Source organism: Myotis davidii, unplaced genomic scaffold (genome assembly GCF_000327345.1).
Source record: "Myotis davidii unplaced genomic scaffold, ASM32734v1 scaffold866, whole genome shotgun sequence".
In the NCBI taxonomy this organism is placed as follows: domain Eukaryota; kingdom Metazoa; phylum Chordata; class Mammalia; order Chiroptera; family Vespertilionidae; genus Myotis; species Myotis davidii.
Window position 1 is genome coordinate 32,813 of NW_006297145.1, and position 18,567 is coordinate 51,379.

The window sequence follows — 18,567 nt, forward strand, 5'->3', positions numbered from 1 at the left end:
GAGGCAGCCAAGTGGGCGAGAGGAGACACCGGGAGGAACGGCTCCGTCGCAGGTGCTGGTCGCTGGGCTGCCCTGTTCCTGGTCAGGCCCCTGACGCTGCCACAACCCTGCTAACTGCCCCTTCATTGACCGCCGCCCCCCTTCCCCCCAGCTCTGAGGCTCTGCCTGGTCCTTTGGGACACTGGCGGATGCAGCAGAAACCCAAGTTTTACATACGACAGTTACCTAGACACACCAAAGTCCAAAAGGAAGTAAGTCCATAATGGCTAGATCAGGGGTCTCCCCCATCCCCCTGCTCCCCAGCTAGTTTTCAGTTTGGGGCAATTACTACTGTAATAAAGAAAAGAAAAAAGAAAAGGCCTCTTTCTGGGCCGAGAGCGGGATAACTGGTGGGAAGCCATGCAGGGCAGTGATCATGACTCTGGGCGTGGGACTCAGACAGACCAGGCTCTGCCATCTATCAGCTGTGTGACCTCCAAGTCCCCTCTCGGGCATTCGGCTGCATCCCAGTTAAATGTTGATGAGGACTGTCACTGCTCTTCTGGGTTTTTATGATGATAAAATGAAATCAGGTACTTAACCAGCTTGCCCCGGTGCCTGGCACACCACCACCGTTGCTTAATAAGTGGTAGCCATTGCGAGGTAACGATCACTATCATGGGAAGCTAAGCAGGGGCCGATTCTTCTGAAAGGAGATGCTGTGTCTGGCTTCTCTGGCCCGTCTTGTGGCAGAGGGGGCTTCAGAGGCTCGGAGATGGGGGACAGAGCAGTTATCTGGCAGCTCGAAGGGTAGCTCCCCAAGTGGGCGGTACCTTGAGCTGATCCTGGGGCGTCAGCCGTCCTGCCTGCATCAGGCCCACGAAGGACTCCACCTGCACATGGGGAGAAGGAAACACGCACCATGAACCCGCACCCTCGAAGAGGAGCCCTGCGGACCCCGCGGACCCCCACACTCAGCCACATCCGCGCTTTGGCACGAGGAGCTGGGTCCCGCCTCGCGATGTGCGTTTTCTGCCAAGCCCGGAGAGGCATGAGCCAGAAACTGACTTCATCCCCGACCCCGGCCATGGCCGCCTTGGGAAAATTAAAGGAGAACCTCCAGGAATCTAAGGACAGCAAAGCGCACTCACTCATGTGCACGAAGACCTACGAGGCAGGATCTGTGCTGCGGCGTGGTCTGGGTGGGGTGGGGTGGGGGGATAGTTTAAATGCCTGTCTGTGGAATAGTGTGCAGACAAGAAGAGGAAGGCACATGTGCATGTTCTGATGTATGAATGCCTCCAAGACCAGGGCAGCGTTTCTCGTGTGCTGCCATCTGTATAAAATATGTGGCGAATAAAAAAGGAAAACTATAAATACAGTTGCTTGTATATAAACTCTCTCCAGAAGGATGCAAGACACGGAAACATTAATTACTTCTGGGGAAAACTGGGTGGTGGAAGGGCAGGGATGGGAGGGACGTTTTCTACTCTCTATCTCCTTCGAACTTCGAACAGAGTAAATTTATTGCCCACCCAGAAATAAATATTCGAGTGTGGGACATTAAAAACGTCAAGGTACCCTATACTGTGTGGCCATTTCTGTAAATGCATGTGAGTGCGTTGAACATTTTTGCTTGGAACGAAGGGCAAGGGTGAGAAAGACTTTTCACTGACTATACCTGCGTCCTGTGTGTATCTATTACTGTGATAATAAACGTTTTCATCAGGCAAAGTGGCATACGATGATTTGGGGATCCTAGAGCCAGACCCAAAGGGACAACTAGCATATGAAATGTCCAGGAGAGACAAACCCACAGGGACAGAATGTAGACGAGCAGCCACCAGGGGTCGGGGAAGGGGACCTGGGGAGTGACTACTTCACGGATATGGAGTTTTCTTATGTCTGATGAAAATGTTAAGTTGATTGTGGTGGTGGTACATGACTGTGAAAATACAGTAAAAATCACTGAACCATTCCTTTTAAATGAGTCGATAATATCTCAATAAAGCTATCACCATGAAAAGAAAAGGATGCCTGTGTGTCTCTGAAGGAATTAGTTTTCTGAACATGGTCTTGTATGTGACAACTCCATTTCCGTTTTTGCACTGACAACCAGGAAGCTCAAAGGCAAACATGAATCCGACAGTGTTCAGGGCCCAACAGAATACTCTGTTTACTCATTTCGCCCAAAGTTCATTTTAATTTTTTCCTACCCTTTCTTCCCCTTTGCCCCAGTTTCCTCACTTCCGTTCGTATGATGTGGTTATAATGCGTGCATTTTCTAACTGCTTCTGGAATAAGGCCAGGGGTGTACTTATAAACAGACCTGCAAACAATTCATTGTTATTAGGCTGTGTGATGAAAATATGAAGGCCCTTTGAGGGGTGGCTGAGAACTGATTTCTGTCATGAAATGAACTAACAAGCTGGGTGATGTGGGAGTGAACCCTCACTCAGGGTGACGAGGAGGAAGCTGGAGCCACGTGGCCTCCAAAGCCAGGGGAGGCATGATCAGGGACATCTGCAGGGGAGGGACAGTGAGCCTCACAGAGCCTCCCGGCTCAGCAGGCAAAGGCCCCACTCTCTCCAGGCAACTTATGTCCCACATGGCAAAGAGGGGCTTCCACTCACCTTGGCCAGGAACCGTCTGGCCTGAGAAGCCAGCTCCTGGGTCCCCTGTGCCGGGGCCTGGTCCGGGGCGATGCCCGGGTTCTCCGGAAGACACCCTGAGGTGGGCGCACTGGAGGACGAGGAGGGGCTTGGGTCTCCTGGAGCTGACGACCCCCCTGGAATACACAACCACGGGACACTGGAGCCAAGGATGGTCCTTCCTGGGGCTGAGACCCTGCTGCTGCACCCCCAAACCACTGCCTCCACCATCACTCAGCTCCTGGTCACGCCCTCCTCACCCAGGCCCACAGGAGTGGGCTGGGCAGTGCTGTCCCCATCGACTGGAGAGAACAAGGTCTGGTTCTGCCCCGCATCACACAGCTGGAGCCCAGCCAGGCTCGGGACTCCCAGCAACAGCGTGGGCTCTCACTCAGGGAGATGCGGGTTCTAACCCCACCCTCCCCTGTACAGCAGTGTGACCTTCAGCAATGGCTCGCCTCTCCTGAGCCTCGGTCTTCTTAACCGTCAATGGGTAACCCCAGCAGGCACCCAGCCATGGAGATTAACGGGGGATTAAATGGGATCATGTGTGGCAAGGCTGAGCACAGGGCCTGGTCCCCATATGGGCTCCACGGTGACAATACTCTCTGTTGTCATGCAACTCGCCCAAGATCACTGCCAAGTGGCAGAGTGAGGGCATCCCCCAGCTGCTCTGGCTTAAAGCAAGACACTTTCCACACCTCCACTTGACCTCTTCACCTCAAAGGGCCCCGAGAGGGGCCGCACATTCCTCTCTCCCCGGGTCTGAAGCCAGTGCCACCTGAGGGTGAACCAAATGGCCCCTGAGCAGACTCACAGGCAGAGGGAGCCCTCCGGCCATGACTCCTCTCCCAGACTCACCTGAGGCCTCGGAGGTCTGTGGGGCCTCAGCAGGCCCCGGCCACCGCTGCACAGAATGGGGGTGTGGGATGGTGAAGGTCAGGACCTTGGTCCCCTGGGACACCATCCCCGTGTGGATGCTGTGGCTGGGTTTGGGCGGGTCCGAGTACAGGTTTACCTGTTAGGGGGAGGGGCACAGGCAGGGCCAAGTCAGGATGGGGGCAAACCCACGCCAAAGGTCTTACCCTCGTTCACACCATCTCTCAGGCGCTCAAAAAACATGCATTTGTTATTCCCTGTCAGTGGAGCCCTCGGGTAGGGAAGTCAAACACTGGGTGAAGGGCTTACATTTCATTCTCTCCTGATGGTGGTCTCCAAAGGGAAGCAGGGCAGGGACCCTAGTCCCAATTTCTGAGAAGAGGAAACTGGGACTCTGAGAGGTTAAGTCACTGACTCAAAATCCCCAGCGGACAAATCCTTGGGCTGGGATTAGAAACTGGCTTTGACCCCAAAGTCCATGTGTTTTTAGGTTGATAATTTTAAAATAATATTTGTTATAACAATTTATACTATAACCATAATAAAATATTAAAATACCACTTAACATAGAGAAAGCATAATTATTTTATAATGATATAATATTTATGAATAAAGACTTTCTAATAATAATTATCAGCAATTAATGGCTGCTTTGAGTAAATGAGTAAACCAACAACTAAATGAACTGCTTTCTCAGTTGTAGCAGATCGCCATCACCGAGGAGAAATCCGATGTGGTAAGTAGCCCAGGGTGTGAGAGAGAAGTCTGGAGTCGGGCAGCCAGCCAAGGAAGACTTTCGAAACTCAGAATTAAAGGAGGCCCATGCGCCGTACAGTCGTTTACAGCAAGGTTGGCAAACTATGGCATGTTGTGAATAAGGTTTTAGTGAACACAAACATGCTGATTTGTGTAGGTGTTGAGTCTGGATGCTCTCATGCTACAACTGCCGAGCTGAGTCGCTGCCATGGAGACTGCGTGGTCCACCAAGCTGAAGATATGCACTGTGTGGCCCTCAGCAGAGAAAGTTCGCTGATCCCTGCTTCACGTGGGAGCTCTGCAGAGCCTGGGTTCACGTCCACCTTTGAGTCCCAGAGCAGCTGACTTAACTGCCCTCTGTGCACAGTGAGTGCTCAGTGAACTGCAGCCACGGCCTTCACATTCAACATCACCTTCATCACCACTGTTAGCACTGTCAACACCCTGGCCATCACTATAATCCCCATTGCTATTGCCATCATCATCATTAACACCATCATCATTCATCACCATTATCACCATGATCACCATCACCACCATCACCATCGCCATCATCACTGTAATACCTCACTATGGCATCATCACCATTAACACCATCATTCATCACCATGATCATCACATTCATCACCATCATCACCATTATCCCCATCATCATCATTATCCCCATTATCACCTTTATCATCGCCAAGATCCTCATCATCTTATTCAGCACCATCAGCACCACTATCACCACCATCATCGTATTCATCATCATTATCACCATTATCACCTCAATATCCCCATCATCTTATTCAGCACCATCAGCACCGCTATCACCACCATCATCGTATTCATCATCATTATCACCATTATCACCTCAATATCCCCATCATCTTATTCAGCACCATCAGCACCACTATCACCACCATCATCGTATTCATCATCATTATCACCATTATCACCTGCATCAGCATCACCACAGATCACTCCCCCTCCAAGGCAGGTCCCTGGAAAAGCTACTCCCCTGTGTTGCCTCAGTGCCCCTGCTCCTCAGGTCCTCAGGCAGCTTATCTTACTTCCCTGTGCTTCCCCAAGGTCAGGAGAGGGCAGTTCGGGGTGGGCCTGGTGGAAGGAGCTCCCTAGCCCCCAGGCAGCCTCTCCCTGCTTAAGCTGCTCTTCACGTCCTGGCTGTGGCAGAAAAATCTGCTCCAAAGTGAGGGACAATGGCCCTGCATCATCAGTTGGGCATACTCCCCCCATCCCACACCCCACACCCCACACTCGGCCTCCAGCTGCCTCCTCCTCTTTCAGGCCCAGCCTCAGAGAGAACAAAGCTGGATTTTAATAATCCCCTCAGCCATCTGCTCAGACCCAACCGTGAGGCCTTGCCCACCAGCACCCCTCTCCTCCCAGGGTGACCCAAATCTGGGGGAAGCCCAGCCCTCCGTGCCCCCCTGTCTCACCTGTCCCTCCCCCAACCTCAGACGTGGCCCACCAAGGCCCAACCTGAGAAGCAACAGGAACTGAGCAGCTTCCAGCACGAGGCCCCGTTGTTTTGGGGATCAGAGGAGCTTGAAGCAGAGGGGACAAAGGCGTGTGCAGATGCCCTGGGGCAGGGCGGGGGCTGAGGATGGTGTGGACAGCTACTGAGCCGTCTCCAGAGCACAGCAGGAACCAAGGTGCCCCTTAAAGCCTCAGTGTCCCATGGTGCTCCCCGAGGCTGCACTCCCTCCCTCAGGGGGGTTAGGCGGTGAATGGGGAATCTGTGAGTGTGGGAAACATTGGGTTAAATAACTGACTGCACTCTGCACAGATGGGTTTCTCCCAGCCTTTAAAATGCTAATGGGCTTTATGAATGGGGTGGAGAAGGGGAGAGAGTGGAGAGAATAGGAGATGTTTCCTCAATTCTTCTGAACATGGAAACCTCTCTTGCTCCAACCCCCACCACATCCCACCTCCACCAGGGGCTTTTGGACCAACTAGTGGCCCTCAAACCATACACTTTTAGAAAAGGCAGTGTTCCACCATCCCTCCATTCTTTTTGGGGTAATTTCTGGTCTCCTCAGCCTCCCAGATCCCCCGGCAGCTGAGAGGCGCTGAGATGGGGGACAGAGGCTGCAGGGAGGTGGCCACTGGACAACGAATATGTGAGGTCACCATAAACTGTGGTGTAGAGAACAGAGCCAGGTATAGTGATGCCTGACCACCCGGGCTCCCTGTCCCCAGCCAGTCCTGATCCGGGGATGGTCCCAGGCCTGGCCATGGACTTCCTGGTCAGCTCCCCAGCGGCAGAAGCCAGAGCCTGGTTCTGCTAGACGGTGTGGTGGTGGACGTGGGCTTTGGAACCAAACTGCCCGATCAAACCCCAGCTCTGGCACCGATTTATGGAGTGATCTTGGGCAAATGACGTAACCGCTCTGTGCCTCAGTTTCCCCCACGGTAAATCCCCCAGGACAGTGGCCATTCACATCCCTTATTGTTATTGCTGTTATCACTCCATCAGCATCATGCTCTCTGGCCCCTCATATCTGCCATAGACCGAGTGTGGGGAGCAGCGCCCGCTTTGGAACAGGCAGGCCTCGGGTTAGTCCCAGCTCTTCATCCCTTGCCAGCCGTGGGATGTTAAGCAAACCCCCCTGCCCGTCTGAGCCTCGGTTTCCTCTTGGCAGGGCCTGGCACCTTTCACTGCTCAGCAAAGGCAGTCTCCTCCCTGGGCCCCCACTGTTGCTGGCCCCCCACTGCCAAGCCTGGCCTGGGTGCCCACGGCAACATCTCCAGCCTGGCTCCCTCCTTCCCCCACGTAGGTCCAGCCCTCCCCACGCAGGACTTGGAGCAGAGGGAGGGGCTCAGCAGGTCCAGGGGAGGTCACTCGGGCTGAGGGGCCCGAAGGAGCGGGAACACCTCCACCTCCCTGCCCAGGGTGGAGTCTACGGAGCCCTGGGTAGAGCAAGAAGCCTGGCTGGAAGCCCTAGGCCTCGTGGGACCTGGCGAGTCCCCTCCCCTCCTGGGCTCCGTGTCCTCAGCGCGCTGGGATGGACAGCCCTGCCTTCCTGCTCCCCGGGGCAGCTGTGAGACTGGGTGACCAGCAGCATATGGCCCTGCTTCTAGAAGGCTCCAGCGGGCCATGCCCCCCCTTCTCTTGAGGAGAACCCACAGGCAAGGAGGCCTTTTCCCAGAAAGGGGGTGGGTGAGCTGGCACTGAACCACTCCCAGCCCGCCCGGCTTCCCTCCTGAGGGGTCTCAGGCAGCAGAGGTGACCGCACACAGGGAGACCCAGTCCCCACTGGGTTGGGGATGCGAGGCGGCACCGGGCTGTGCCCCACGTGTCCACCTGCCTGTGTCTGTGCTGCATCTGGGCACCCAGTACACACCTCCACAGTGACACTGTTCATAAGAATAATATTCCCCAATTCTATGGAAGAACTCGCCAGGTGCCAGGTCCCTATACTGACTCCTCCCCTTCATCAGGAAAGGCGGGAGGGAGAAGATGCCTCGGGACTCTGCCCCTGACCATGACCTCTGGCAGCCTCTGCCTCTCCTGGGGCCCCAGTTCCCCAATCTGTAAGACAGGGCGCTGCGGGTTTGCCCGAGATCACAGTTCCTTTCCGCAGGACCTTCTGGGGTCTGCAGTCATGAGAATGTGGCTTCCGGGGAGAGGATGCCCCACCCAGCCCCTCTACTGTCCTCCCAGCACCCCTCGCTCCCACCCCTGAGTCCGCTCAGAAGCTCAGAGCTGTGAGGAGGCTTAAGATACCGGGCAGAGCCCACTGGCTGCCCAGAGGCAGGTCCGATGAACCCCCTGTACAGATGTGTTCGAGGAGGCTGGGACGGGAAGGGCCTGCCTGTGTGTGAGGCCGGTGTGGGGACAGAGAACTGCTCCAGGACAGGCCCCTTCCGCTGTCTCATTTGGCTGCTTCCGCCCACACTCGAGCACTGCTAGAAGGTTGAGTGCAGCGCTGTGGCAGGGGGAGGGTCGGAGCATGTGGGGGTCTGGAGAGGGGAGGCCAGGAAGGGGAGTGTTTGCACCTCTGCCCCTCAGCTCCGCGCCCTCCTCCTTGGCTACCTGATGGGGCAAGAGCAGGGAGGGGGAGACAGGAAACCACAGGGGCTGCCGCAGGTCTCACTTCCTGCCTCACCCCAGAAAAGGGGAAGGTCCCTCAGCCTCCTCCCAAGTTGGGGTGGGGGCTGGGCAGGCGGGCAGCCAGCTCTATTTGGGTGGGTGGGTTTCTCCCTCTATGCTCTCCCCTGCTACACACTTGGCACTCACTCAGCATTCAGTAGGGGGCGGAGGGGGGAGGCTGTGGTCAATGGTGGGGAAGAAGAAAGGCAGAGTGGGGACCCAGGGAGGATCAGGCCCAGGAAACAAGCACCAGAGGCTGAGAAGAAATCCTGTGCTACTTCCTTGAGGCTCAGAGAGCCCAAGGATCTTCCCTAAGGTCACACAGCTGAGCAATAATGGGTTCAGGCATCGAGCCCAGGTGACCTAAGCCCAGAGCTCACCTAAAAGGAGAGAGCTTCTGGTGCAGTCCCTGGGGACCCTGGAATCTAGGATTCAAGAACGTCAACTAGTAAAGGAGCCTGGGCCTGGAGACCTCTGGTCAAGGTCACAGACCACGTGACCTTGCGGTAGGACAGGAAGGACTGGGCTCCACTATGGCCAGGAGGCAGGTCTCGGGAGGCAGGAGGCAGACTGTGGGAAAGGGTCATCCCCCAGCGGTCAGGGCCCACGCCTCCCCCACCCAGCCATACCTTGGCCCCCAGGCGCAGCTGGTCGATGGTGTTCTCGGCCTCCGCATACTTGGTGAGGAGCTTGTGGTAGTCCTCCTGCAGGGCAGGGACAGCAAAGTGGTCACCGCCCAGCCTCCTCACGGCCAGGCCCCCACAGGGAACCCACCCCGCAAAAGGGCTTCTGGGAGGCTCTTTCAGGCTCACGTGCAATGCCGACCCCCAAATGCTGGGGTGTGAGAGGCAGCAGGGCAACTCAGCCAGCAGCCCTCCCACCGTCCGGACAAGGAGTCAGGGAGGAGGCCCCAGGGCTGTGGTACCAAGCATGACATACCCGCATCACGGAGGACCGAGGACCGTAACTACTCGCATCCAGATCCCCCTCCCGTCTGTGGGCTCTGTGGGTAGGTGAGGCCCCCATCTGTCCTCCCCACCGCCCACTCGCAGCTTAAGTAGTATGTGCTGAGTAAGTACATTTTAATGGCTGAAAGAATGAACGATCGAGGGTTCCCTTGGTGGAAAAATAGAGGACTTCAAAATGATGGTTGCATCTACTCAGAGTCACTATTTTCCTTAAACAAAACCGAAGGGCGTCATTAAGACAGGTCCTGCTAGAGGGGAAAGCAAAAGCAGACGTCACCGGTCACCTTGGCAGGATGCCAGGGAAGTGGCACGTTGTTCTGAAAACTGGCAATGAGAGCAGAATCAAGCATCTTTCCCCGATGGGAATGAGACCTTGGTAACCAAGCAGTGGGTCAGGGAAAGTTTTACTTTACAGAAAATTTCCATCACGTACACACAGAAGGACAGTAACCTGAGGCTGCCACCATTTGTCACCCCAAGTGAAGGAAGAGCTTGACCAAGGCAATGGCATTGGTGGTCACTCCCATCACAGCCCAGAGGCCAGCAGGCACCCCCGGCCCCCTGACGGGACCACCCACGATGTGTGCTTGCCCCAAACTCCCTACCTGGGAGGGGAAATAAACAGGTGATCACAACCCGAAAGACTCACTGGCCAAAGAGATGAGCTGTGTTTGGATCCAAATTCGAACCCACTACAGCAAACAAGCCACTTATGAGACACATGGAGAGAGCTGAACATGGACTGGGTATCGGTAATATTAAGGAATCGGTGTTAACTTTTAGCTCTGATAGTGGTGTTGTGGTTATGTTTAAGGGAGAATCCTTATCTTTCAATGTATGTACTAAAATATTTTTTGAATAAAATGATCTGATGCCTGAAATTTGCTCCAAAATACTCTAGTAGGGTGAGTGGGGGGAGGGGAGCCATAGGTGAAAAAGGTTGCCAGGGGCTGGGTGATGGGTAAATGGGTGGAAACTGGGTGATGGAGATGGGGGCTCCTTTTGCTATTTTTCACTCTTGTATGTTTCAATTTTTTTTCACGGCAGAAGTTAAAAACAAACACAGACCATCCCTGCCGCATGATCACTTCTCTTTCTGAGCAAAGGGCTGGGACGATGTCCATGGGTCAGGGTACAGGCCTCTCTCTCTCCAGCAGCAGGGGCTCCTGGCCCAGCCTGAGGGGCCCCAACCCTCCCAGGCCAGCGGCAGGTGCCTTGGCAACATGCCTGTAGGCATGCGTCCAGCTTACCTGGAGCTGATGGACCAGCTTGGTGGCTTGCTCGGGCGTCTGAAATTCTTGGGGTACCCTGGTGATGGGGTGGGCAGGGGGTGGGTCCTTTCCCATGCAGGCTTCCCCACTGCTCAGCAGCACCTCCTGCACAATCTCAGCAGGTGACTTGAAAATCAGGGGTCGAATGGGGTCCTGAGGCTGCCTGCTGTGCCTCCTGGCCTTGGGGGGGTGGTAGCTGTCCTCTTTGGGGAACCTCACCCGGGGTCCCACCTTGGAGAAATCAGGGAGTGGGTAGTTCAGCCGCCCCCGGCCGTAGTTGGGGGCATCAGAAGATGAGCGGCCAGCCACAGTGGCTCCCGGCCTGCGCGGCCTGTCCTGCGGGGCTGGCCTGGGCGGAGGACTCAGGCGGCTGATGGAGCCAGTGAATCGGGAAGGGAGCGCCTTAGGTGATATCCGTGCGCGCTTCCAGGAGTGGTCCCCCGGCTGAGGGCAGGAGAGACTGGCCGCTCCTCTCCTCCATCTATCTGCAGGACTCTGGAGGCTCTGGGCTGGGGGGACTGAGGAGTCCTGGAATTCCGTGGGCGTTGCTAGAGCAACGCCTCCTCCAGTTCTGTCATCTGGGTTTAGGAGGTGGTGGCTGGGGCTCTGTGGTGAAGTTTCCTCGAGGGCAGTGGGCCGGGGGACACCCGTCTCTCCTTCCCAGGTAGAATCAAGGCTGTCACTAGGGTGGCCGAGGCTCATGGTCCCGCTGCTCCAGGACTTTGCAGAGCTGAGGTCAACAGTTGGGTTGACCTCAGAATGTTCTGGAAGTTCGTCTCCACTGGCTTGTTTGCCCGAGGCCACCCAGCTTGTGGCGTGACCCCACCCCAGAGCCACGGGGCTGGTGGTTCCATCGTCCCCGGAGCAGAGACTAGCCTCATACTCCGACCGCGGGGAGCTCTCTCCGGCTTCGTCATCCCCGAGGGCCTCCTCTGGCTCCTCCTCCGTCATGCCTGGGGGAGGTCCCTGCTGGGGGAGCCAGTCGGGGGGCAAGTTGGAACTTTCTGGGCTGTCCACATCCTCTGCTTCGAACTCTGGAAAGACAGGTCCTCTCTTAGCACTTTCAGGTCTGGACTCACCGTGGAATGTTGCCTAAGTCATTTCACTCCTCGGGCGTTCGTTTCCTCATCAGTGGGGATGGCACGACGCCCAGAAAGCCCCCACCCACCGATGGCCACGTACTTACCTCACCTCCTCCGGTTGTCTCAAAGGTCCTCCAAACACAAACCTCAAACCTGTCTCAGCAAATGGCAACACCATCCCATCCAGCTGCACAAGCCAGGAACTGGGAGGCATCTTGTCATCGCCCCCCGCCCCCCTGACCCCATAATCCAATCTGTCTCCATCACCTCCTGTAGAGCTGTCAACTCACCCACTGCTCTGAAGTCCGGCACCACCACCTTTGCCTGAGACAACATCCTCTCACCTGAAGCCCTGCAGTGGCCACCTGATCGTCTCCTCAGTCCTCACCCTCACCCCCCGCCCCGCCCCGTCAGAAAACTCATCAACACCTTCCTGTTGTTCCCAGCATAGAGCTGAACCTGTATAAGGTCCTGAGGCCCCTGCCTCCAGCCCCCATTAGCTCTCCTGACCCGTCTCTCTCCAGGGTCCCCCTGCCTCTCCCTGCTCTAGTCCTGCCACATCCTCTCCCACCACAGGGCCTCTGCACATGCTGGTCCTTCCACCCTTCCCCTCCCTTGGCCTAGTTGACTCGTATTTGTCCTTCGGGCATTAGCTCAACCTTGACCTCATCAAGGAAGTCTTACCACATCTCCCTTCATACGTGTTCACAAGGCTGAATACCTTTACTTGGAAATACTTATCACAGCTGCAGTTTTGCACTTGTTTATGTGATTGTATCATGAATATCCCCGCCCCCCCCCCCCACACACACTACACTGTAAGTTCCATAAGCATCAGGGCACCCTGTTTTTATTTACTATTGCATTTGCAGAGTAGGTGCTTAATACTTGTTGACTTAATGGAAAGAAGGAAAGGAAGGGAAGGAGGGAGGACAATAAAATATGCAAGCGCCAGAAAATGGACAATTGTTGTCATTGTTACATAGTAGGTGCTCAAGAAATAGTCACTCATCCATCCGCCCATCCATCACCCACTCGTCTATCCATCTACCTATCGACCCAGCCACTTACCCATCCATTACCTACCCACCCATTCGCCTATACATCAGCCATGTAGTCAGTGTTTATTGAGCACCTTCTCTGTCCTCGATACGATGAAAGCCTTTGAGATAGAGCCAAAGCTCCATGAGACACAGTCTGTCTACTGCCAGGCACAGACTCTCTGCTCTGGTTAAGCACCTTTGTCATAACCCTTGTACCACTCTCTGCTCCCCTGTGCTCTTTCCCCTCCCCTTGGAATCTCTATATCCTTCAACTCTTTAAAATATCCTTCAGCAAGTCTCTCTTGTTTACAGCAGCACATGCGAAGTCCAGAGAGGTTAAGCATCTTGCCAAAGATCACACAGCAGTTCACAGCAGGCCTGGACCTAAAACCCAGGTCCCAGCCCTGCAGGCAAGTTAGCTTCTGCCACTGGGGGTCATGCAGTGAGATGAAGAGAGCGGGCTTTGGAGCCAGGGAGCCCTGGGTTCGGTCCTGGTCCCTCTGATCCCTTCCAGGGGGCCATGGGCAAATAGCTGACTCTCTGACTCTCTGGCAGTCCTTCCTCAGACTAGAGGCTAGTCCCTCCTACCTGGAGGGAATGAGACAAGTCCCGGGCTGTGCCTAGCCCTGCACCGGGCACACAGTAGGGGCAAAGGACATGGCAGCTGCTGTTACATCATAGCAGGGGGTTACCATGTGACCTCAGGAAGAGATGCCTCTGCCCTCTCCTCCCAGTGCATCCCAGTCACCGTCCCGAGGGAGAGCTCAAAATCAGATCCTGAGTGGGTAGCTCTGGGCAGATCTGGCATGAGGAACTTTGGATCATGGCACAAAAAATCCACTACCAGCCTGATGGTTCCTCTACCATCCATGCGGGGGCGGGGGGGATGTGGGAAAGAAATGCCTGATTCACAGAATCCTAAGACAGGGGTGTTCCTTTCATACTCTACGTCTAATAGGTACCATGCACTGAGCTCTTGCTATCCCCAAGGGCATTATTGCCCCCATTTCACAGATGGGGAAACCAAGATTCAGAGAGGAGAGGGACTTGCCAAGCACTTCCTGGCCAGTTGGTCTAAAGTTGGTCTCCACGCAAAGGGAAGACTTATTTTAGAAAACAAGGGATGCCAACATCCCCACTGCCAAATAGATTTTACAAAATCTTCAAAACGGGCATAACCAGGCCATTTCAATGACCAGGGTTCTTATCAAAGCGCGTGTGCAGAGAGAGATGTGCTAATGACGCCCATCTCCGCATGGTTTATAATGGCAAAACTAGCAGCGACCTAAGTGCCCAGCGGCAAGGGATTGGGCCAGCACATTTCAGAATGTCCACACCACGGAACTCCCAGTCAGCCACAGGAGTGACTTGTGGAAGACTATCTGATGAGCTGGGAAATGTTCATGTCTATTAAGTTACAGAAAAGCAGGTTACAATACAGTCATATTACATTTGCATCTGTAGACACGTAAGGAAAAAAGTTATCTGGATATGTCATTTTTAGTTTTTCCTCTTTTTCTATTTCCTGCAATAAACAATGTCACTTATGTAATTTAAATCTTTAAATTTTTAAATTATAGACTTCATAGATTTCAATTAAAATTGTTTCTAAAACTCCCTCCCACTCCCCGCCTCCCGCCAGAAGGTAGGACGTTGGGGGGATAGTGTGAGGCTGGGGGAGTCAGTCTCACCTTCCTCCGCAGACTCTCCCGATTCGGATCCAGATTCGGATCCAGATCCCTGGTGCCCATCGGGTTGCGGTTCCGAGTCCCATTGCCGAGGCTGCAGGTGCTGCTGGGCCCGGCAGAAGTCCTCCAGGAGCTCGGGGCTGGTGGCGCTGGGAAAGGGCTCCTCGGCTCCCCAGCTGTGCGGGCCGCCCCCACAAGCATCCTTTTCCTCCTTGGCCCAGGTCCAGCGCCGCCGCGGGGGACCCTTCCCCAGGCCTGGCTCGGACCAGTGGACCTCGGTCCCCGAGCTGGCCATTGGGCCCGGCCTGCGCTTCACTTGGACCGCTTCACCTGGGCCACTTCATCTTCAGGACGTGGCGCTGCCACTCAGGGCATCAGAGTCACCGGCTCCTCTCAGCACCAGCCATCCTGCCTGCGGCCTGTTGGGGACACAATCGAGGGACAGCATTAACCCTCAAGTCCCCTTCTTTCTACAGAACAAGAAGTTACCAGCAGGAACTCTGGAATCAAAAGCCCTGGTTCAGCTCCTGGCTCCATCCCCATGAAGCTGTGTGGCCCTGGGCACGTCACCTGTTTTCATGTTCTTCATCAGTGAAACTGGGGTAACAATTCCCAGCTCCCTCAAGAGTTGGGGGAAATGACTCAAGATACATGATAAGGGGCCCAGCGGCCAGCACTGGCAGGTGTGGGGTGTGTGCTAGGATTGTTACCAGGTGCCAGGCTCCGTGCATGGACACTGGGCACAGGCCAGAGCCTGGGGGGTAAGGGATAGGGCAGGGGCCCAGCCCATTGAGAAGCCACTTCCTCTGGGAACCCTCCCTGACCCCCCTCTGGTAAGAATCCAAATCGGGAGTAGGGGGATGGAGAAAAGAGCATTCCAGGACCCCAAATAATTGAAAACAGATAAACAAATACATGCACGCGCACGCGCACGGCAGCACTACTCATAAGAGCCCAATGGTGGAAACAATCCAAACACCCATCAACGGTGACTATAAACAACCATGGTCTAAACGTACAATATCCTATTAACCAGCCATAAAAGAACGAGGTCTGATCCCTGCTACAGCATGGACGCACCTGAAATATTCTGCTGAGTGAAGAGGTCAGACACTCTGGCATCAAAGTCATGTCAGTCATGGCCACATTGACATGAAATATCCAGACCAGGTAAATGCAAGAAGGCAGGCTGGTGGTTATCAGGGCCTGGGGGACAGGGGGCTGCGGAGTGAGTGCTTAATGGCCACAGGGTTCTTTTTGGGGGTGATGAAAATGTTTTGGACTAGATAGAGGTGGGGATTGCACATTGTGAATATACCACAAGCCACTGAATTGTTCACTTTAAAATAGTTAATTTTATGTTATGTGACTATCACCTCAATTTTTTTTTTAAAAAAAAGCATTCCAGGCAGGGGGATCAGCGAGTACAAAGGCCGAGAGGCAGGAGGGGTGACTGGTACAAACCACTATCAATTGGATGGTAGAGAGTATGGGCAAAGAGGGGTGGTGGCCAGACTCAGGAGGGCATCCCAGATCCGGGAGAGCACACCGAGGTGTGGCTTACAAGTTCCTCTCTGGCTGCTCAGGGGGATGAACCAGAAGTGGGGAGCCTGGCTGGCTGCCTGGGGACCTGTGGCAGCAGAAAGAGGACTCCTCCCCACCTGCCTTCTCTCCTCTCCTTTCCCTCTCCTTCCCTCCCTCTCATCTCCTCTTGCCTCCTTCTTCCCCTGTCCGCCTGCTATGGCCAACACGGCCCAGGCGCCCCCTCTGTGCCCAGCACCACAGTCCTGGGAACAGAGCTTACAGAGCAGCCGGCAAGGAGCTCGGCGGGGCCTCCAGGCCTGGCTCTACAGGTGGGCAAACTGAGGCCCAGAGAGCAGAGGGGCCTTGCCCGAAGCCACACATCAGCCAGGACCAGGCTGGGGTGAAAGGTCACCTTGGAGCCCAGGTCAGGCTCCTCCCTCCATGCGGTGGAGACGACTGAGTATAAAAAACACTGGGCCTCCGAGGACAAACAGGTCTGTGTTTGTCTCCGCAGCCTCGTGAGCACTTGGGTCTTGGTCAGTCTGATCTGCACGGCTGAGAAAAGTCAGCAGGCAACTATTTCTGGGTAGAAAGCTCCCCAGGGAACATGCCGCCCGAGAAAAGCTACAGCCTTCTCAAGGCCTGGGGTAGGGACAGGGAACAACGTTCTCCCCTCAGGCTGCAACCCTGCTCCTTGGACAGGAGCTCAGGGGCCTCTTCCCCTCCCTGCCTCTATCTCCCTCTCTCCCACAGAATGTGCTCCAGATCACCCTGTGAGTGACCCCGGGCTTCTCTTCTCTTGCCGGCCTGGGCTCGAAGCTTTACCTGTATGTTCTCAGGAGAGTGGGTCCCAGGAAAACTGCTTTTCAGATGAGGAAACAGAAGCTCAACATGGAAGGGACTTGGCCAAGATCACCCAGCTGCTCAGTGACAGAACAAGATTTGAAAGTGTCTGCTTTGAAAAGCCCAGTGGTCTCCAAAATTTTTTTTTTAATCACACAGCTCATCAGGAAAAATATAAATTTGCTTGTATACCCTATATATAGGGTGGGGCAAAAGTAGGTTTACAGTTGTGAGTACGCAAAACAGTTTATTCTTGTATTACTACTTATTAATTATTGTATTATTTTCTATACGAACAACTGTAAATCTACTATTGCCTAACCCCGTATATTTCTTATAACTTTATAGACATGTAGTCTCATGCTAATATATTACATATATTAGAAAAAATATATCAAAGATGCAATAGAAAATAAATATTTTAAAGGGACATTCTAATCCTTTTCCCATACCCTCTGGGGGGTCTCTACCCCTCTTGGAAATCCCTGTTCGTGGGCCTTAAACTTGAGTGCTCTTACGAATCCTCTAAGAATGTAGACCCCTAGGCCGACCCAAAGAGCGGAACTTGGCGGCCCTGGGGATAGGGCCCAGGAGTCTGCGTTTTAAACCAGCTTCCCTGGCAAGGCCAGCCCTTCAGTTTGACTAGACCTCTCGCCGCTGCTACGATGGCAGGTGTGACAGGTGCTAAGAGCTGTTGCTTTTCTATTTCTGAAACATCTGCCTGAGGAAGGGGCTGGGGAGGCATGTGGTTTTTTGACTTTTTCAAGGGCTTTTTGCTAGCCACGCCACAGAGCAGCCTGCCCAATCACAGAGGCCTCCGGGGCACAAAGAGGAACATCCTGTCTCCTGGGATGACTCAGTCAGCTCAGAAATCTCACTGTGACCGGGGGAGGCAGCTGCGGTCACTGGCTGGGGGTTTGCACAGGCACCCCAGGCCCTGAAAGCTGCGAGCCTCTCTGAGCAGGGACTCTGTCTTCCAGGCAAGTCCCAGCCCTTGGTGCTGCGGAGCTCAGAACCGGCCAGTCAGCTGGTCAGTGAACAACACGCATGAGCACCAACCACATGCCAGCCTCGGGCTGCACCAGGACACGGGCTCACTGGGCTGCTGTGAGAGAGAAGCCAGCTGGGCGTGAGAGACCGGGTTCCGGGCCTGGTGCTGCTGCTCCGTGGTGAGCCGTTGGCGGGCTTTCCTCACTGTAAAACGAAGACACGCCACCTGCTCTTGCCACCACCAGGCGGGATGGCCCTGGGAGGTGGGGCTGGGAGGTGGCTAAATGAACTTTGGGGTTCCTGTTTGTCTCGTTGGCTTCTGAGGGCAACAGCCTCAGAACTGCTACCCTCCTTCTGGGGTCCCATTTCACTGTCACAAAGATATATATTGAGAAAATTAACTTAAAAAAAAAAAACCTACGACCTCCTATTGTGTGCCCAGCACTACACCAGACTCGGGAATACAGAAATGAGCAGAAGCGTTCCAAAATTTCAAATGAAGACAAGGTGGGGGGAAGACAATACAGAGAGTTATTGAAGAGGCATCAAATGGACAAAGAGGATTTGGGTGAAGAACAAGAGGGAAGGGCATTTCAGGCAGGAGGAACAGCATGGGCAAAGGCACAGAGGGGCGGGGTGAAGGCTCTAGCATGTGAGCTGGGGCCTGAATCCAGGAAAGCCCTGTTAGCATGAAGTCCCCTCAAAGGTCCCTGCCAGCCCTGGAGAAGCTAGCCCCACCAGGAAGCACCAATCACTACCCCCCACCCCACCCCCCTTTTGCACATCTCCCCCAC

At 54.6% G+C, this 18,567-nt stretch overlaps 1 protein-coding gene across 4 annotated transcripts in view; it reads right to left on the reverse strand.

The window, feature by feature from the left end:
- The window catches only part of AKNA (AT-hook transcription factor), a 49,941-nt gene that overhangs the window by 21,776 nt on the left and 9,598 nt on the right, over positions 1–18,567 (reverse strand). For all 4 annotated transcript variants that reach the window (XM_015569896.1, XM_015569897.1, XM_006772875.2 and 1 more), the window contains 6 exons: positions 14,420–14,835; positions 10,583–11,637; positions 8,994–9,068; positions 3,492–3,648; positions 2,613–2,767; positions 813–872 (listed from right to left, as the gene is read on the reverse strand). In XM_015569896.1, the coding sequence (XP_015425382.1) occupies positions 813–872; positions 2,613–2,767; positions 3,492–3,648; positions 8,994–9,068; positions 10,583–11,637; positions 14,420–14,711 (1,794 nt within the window). In that variant the 5' untranslated portion in view covers positions 14,712–14,835. The remainder of the gene's footprint in view (positions 1–812; positions 873–2,612; positions 2,768–3,491; positions 3,649–8,993; positions 9,069–10,582; positions 11,638–14,419; positions 14,836–18,567) is intronic.